Genomic DNA, 4569 nt, shown 5'->3' with positions numbered 1-4569 from the left:
CCCTGAGACCCCGTCCTGTCTGAGGACACAGCTGAGCCCTGAGACCCCGTCCTGTCGGAGGACACAGCTGAGCCAGGGCCTGAGATCTGGGTTTCCTCCCAGGCTACTCTGAGTTGGATTTAATAAGGCTGCTGAGGCATGTTAATGCTCAACAAGTAGAGAGACATAGCCCCTGTCTTATTTATTTATTTATTTTTGCTGTCAGCAGGCAACTGATCCAAAAAAGAAAATGTATCTTTAGGTGACTCTGGCCAAAATATTAGCCAATAACTTCCAAAGAGGAAGATGGTTTATTCCAAATAATCACCCAGTTTAACCGCAAGACCTTCCTACCAAGCCAACCAGTTGTGGCCAAGTCACCTCCAACTCATGGAGGCCCCACACGTGTCAGCAAAGAACTGTGCTCTGTAGGGTTTTCAGTGGCTGGTGTTTGGAAGTGGACTGCCAGGCATGTAGCAGGCACCGACTGTGTGCCTCATTCTGTTAAGGAAACCTTGTCACAGAGGTTGAGAAAGCAGACTCGAGCCAGAAACCTTAGCTCAGACCATGGATTGTCATTTCTCAGCTCCGTGATCTTGGGCAGGTTACTGAACCTCACTGTGACTCAGTTTCATCATCTGTAAAATGGGGGTGATAATAGCATCTGCTTCATGGGGTTGAGAGTATTCAAGCGTCAATAATACGTGAAGCCATTAGAACACAGCCTGGCATGTAGGAAGAACACCATCTCTGTTTGTTGTTAGAATCCTATAGGTCACATGTCAGCAGGCAGAAGTGACAGGAATAAGTCATTGTAATGACTCGTGGGAAGGGCTGGGTATTGGATTCCTGTAGCTGTGTAACAAAGGGCCGCACACCGAGCATCTTAAGACAACAGAGGTTTATTCTCTCACAGTTCTGGGGGCTAGAAGTTCCAAATCAAAGTGTTGGCAAGGTTGGTTCCCTCTGAAGGCTCTGAGGGAGGCTGTCTCCTGCCTCTTTCCCAGCTTTGAGTGGTTTCCCAAAGTCCTTGGTGTTCCTCAGCTTATGGATGCATCAGTCCAATCTGCCAGCATGTGTGTCTCCCTGTCTCTAGGTCTCCCCTCCTTTATAAGGACACCAGTCCTATGGGATCAGGACCCACCCTCCTCCAGTATGACCTCATGTGAACCTAACTGCCAACATCTTCAGAGACCCTATTTCCAAACAAGGTCACATTCACAAATTAGGGCGTGAGCATATCGTTTTAGGGAACACCAATCGAGCCGTGGCAGGCTACACTCTAGGGCTGTGCAGAAGAGGGATGGATTAGCTCTGCCGTGTCATATGTACCCAGGAGGACAAACGTAGCTTCAGGGTCTCGGCATGGCTTGGGCTGGAGCCTGGGAGTTCTGGCTGGGTAGTTGGACCTGTTATCGGTCACTTGGCATCTCTGGATCTCAAAACTGGAAGGGCACCCGTGAGGTCATTAGATCAGTCTCCTGGGATGTACAAGAAAGATGTGGGGACTCGCCCTAGATAATTATGAAAATACCCACATTTCTGGCTCACCTACTGTGTTCAGTTATTTTTTTAATGCTTTATCTATTTTAACTTATTGAATCTTCCTGACAGCCCTATCAGTTAGCTGTTATTAAAAAACAAACAGTTGCCATCAAGTCATTTCTGACTCATGGCAACCGCGTGTGTGTCAGAGTAGAACTATGCTCCATAGGGTCTTCAATGGCTGATTTTCTGGCAGTAGATCACCAGGCCTTTCTTCCAACGTGCCTCTGAGTGGACTTGAACCTCCAACTTTTGGTTAGCAGCCAAGCATGCTTACTGTTTGTGCCACCCAAGGACTCCCATCTGTAAAAGGCGATGATAATAATCTCTGGCTGCTGCAAACGGTGAACGTGCTGGGCTGCTTACCAAAAGGTTGGCGGTTCGAGTTCACCCAGAGGCACCTTGGAAGAAAGCCCTGGCGATCTTCTGAAAAATCAGCCATTGGAAACCCTATGGAGCACAGTTCTACTCCGACACACAAGGGGTCCCCCTGCTCGGAATCGACTTGATGGCAACTGGTTTACTGGTTTTACGGCTGAGGAAACAGGCCCCTTGAGAGGAAGAAAAGAGCCCAAGGTCGTGCAGCCACGAGCGGCGGAGCCAAACTTTGACCCCGCATTTTTAGAGACTCTGCTACATTTTGGGAGGAGCGGTGGGCTCCCGCCTTCACACCCCCGCCCTTGCTCATCCCATTCTCCACCGCCATCTTTCCGTGAACATAAACCCATAGATTGGGCTGTCACTCCTGAGCCGTGGGGACCCACGTTGGCTTGTCGTTTCCTCACCGCGCTGCATTAGGGGTGGCTGCAGCCAGGACGGTCCACCCACTTCTCCCCTACCCCACCCAGCCGCAGCCACTCACCCTGGCTTTTGATCTGCCCTTCCTGCTGCCCCACCCGGCACTCAGCGCTTATCCTCTTGCGCCCTCTAGTGGTCACACTGACTATTGTCAGTCCAACTGTTGAAGGGAAAGGAAAAAAAAAAAAAAAACCCCAAACCTGTTGCCGTCGAGTGGATTCCGACTCATAGCGACCATGTAAGTCGGAATTGACTTGATGGCAGCGGAGTTGTTTTTTTTTTTTTTTTTGCTTCAGTTCAACTGCTGGCCTAAATTAAAACAAGCAGGGTTCAAAGCCACCATCTGTTGGGCTAGTTGAGTGATCTTCCTGAATAATCCACAGTGTTCTTATCTGTGCTCAGGGGTCGTTATCCTTGCTGTTCACAGGTAATGTTATTAGGACACAGACCAGTGCAGCTCAGCAAACTGAGTGACCGTCAGGCTGGGCTGGGCAGTGGGGACACAGGTGACCCAGTGGGGACATGGGTGACCCAGGCACAGCCCTGCCTTCAAGGACTCTCAGTTCATCAAGGACTGCTGTCCTGTTAGTGCCTCAGGGACAGAAGGTGGGGGGGGGTGGGAGCATGAAGGGAGGGGTCAGTGGGGGAAGGGGAATCAGAGAAGGCCCCAAGTGCGGGGGCAGTGAGGATGTCCAGGGGCCCGGGGGGCCAGCAGCAGGGAGGTATGGGGGATAAGGCTGGCCAAACCAGGCCTGGTCTTGAGGGGCCTGGCAGCCATGCCCAGTAGTTTGCCCTAGAGGTTAGGACTGTGGCTGCAGGGTTGAGGTTAGGGGGTGACAGGACCAAGTCGGCATCTGAAAGCCCACTGTGATGGATTGAATTGTGTTCCCCCAAAATGTGTTGGAATCCTAACCCTTGTCTATACCTGTGGATGTAATCCCATTCGGGAATAGGGTTTTCTTTGTTATGCTGACTGGGAACATAGCATATGTTTTAGGGAATATCCTAAACCTAATCACTTCTGAGTGATCTAAAGAGCAGCCTGGAGCCCTGGTGGTGCAATGGTTAAGAGCTCGGCAGTTCAAATCCACCAGCCGCTCCTTGGAAACCCTATGAGGCAGTTCGACTCTGTCCTACAGGATTGCTGTGAGTCGGGATTGACTCGATGGTAGCGGGTTTGGTTTTTTTGGTCCGGTATTGCTTCTCTCTGCAACTGTGGAGGCAACGGTCCAACTTGAATGGGCGAGAAAACCAAACCAGACCTGTTGCTGTCTAGCCGATTCCGCCTCATGGCGACCCCATGTGTTACACGGTAGAACTGCTCCATAGGGTTTTCTTGACTGTGATCTTTACGGAAGCAAATTACCAGGCTTTTCTTCCATGGTGCCGCTGTGTGGGTTCGAACAGCCAACCCTTTGGTTAGTAGACAAACATAAACTCTTTGGGCCACCCAGGAACCAAATGGGGAAGGATGGCTATAAAAAAAGAAACGTTTCCTCTTTGATCACGTGCATAGATTGAATTCCGCCCCATAGAGCGGCCCTCTGTGAAGCGCTCATTATGTGCTGAGCACTGTACGACGTAATCCAGCGTGAGCTCCCCAAGTCCCCATGAGGGAGGTCTTTGTGAACTTGTCTGTGCTCTGCTCGGAAGGAGATGGGACCCCGGATTGCAACCAATTGTCAATTCTAGGGCCATGTGTTAACCAGACCCCGTAGCCAAGTGCAGACAAGGATACCCCAGCTCACCGTTGCTGTTTTCCCCAGGATATCCTGGGGAGAACCCTGGCACGGGAGCACATGGCCAAGATGATCGAGTGCCTGAAGCTGCAGATCCAGGAAGAGACCAGGTGCCGGCTGGCCGCCATCTCCTGCGGCCTGGAGCTGCTGACGGTGGAGGGGAAGCTCTCCGGGCAGCAGAGGGAGGAGCTGCTGACCCAGCAGCATAAGGCCTTCTGGGAGGAAGCTGAGCACTTCACCAGGGGTGAGTGGGCAGGGCTGTGGCACCCTGGTCCGGGACGTGGTCCTTCTGGAAGGAGGACGAGAGCTTCAGCAGGGGTGAGTGGGCAGGGCTGTGGCACCCTGGTCTGGGACATTGTCCTTCTGGGAGGAGGACAAGAGCTTCAGCAGGGGTGAGTGGGCAGGGCCGTGGCACCCTGGTCTGGGACATGGTCCTTCTGGGAGGAGGCTGTGCGCTTCAGCAGGGGTGAGTGAGCAGGGCTGTGGTACCCTGGTCTGGGACATGGTC

The 4569-nt window shown here is 52.2% G+C and overlaps 1 protein-coding gene across 1 annotated transcript in view; it reads left to right on the top strand.

Moving 5' to 3' along the window:
- EVC (EvC ciliary complex subunit 1) overlaps positions 1-4569 on the top strand; it is a 111063-nt gene that overhangs the window by 48697 nt on the left and 57797 nt on the right. Inside the window, exon 10 of the mRNA XM_004383580.1 lies at positions 4089-4305. Within this exon, the coding sequence (XP_004383637.1) occupies positions 4089-4305 (217 nt within the window). The remainder of the gene's footprint in view (positions 1-4088; positions 4306-4569) is intronic.

The sequence above is a fragment of the Trichechus manatus genome, unplaced genomic scaffold (assembly GCF_000243295.1).
Source record: "Trichechus manatus latirostris isolate Lorelei unplaced genomic scaffold, TriManLat1.0 scaffold00111, whole genome shotgun sequence".
NCBI lineage: Eukaryota > Metazoa > Chordata > Mammalia > Sirenia > Trichechidae > Trichechus > Trichechus manatus.
The sequence above is the reverse complement of the archived record's forward strand: the minus strand, read 5'-3'. Positions and strand labels throughout refer to the sequence as shown.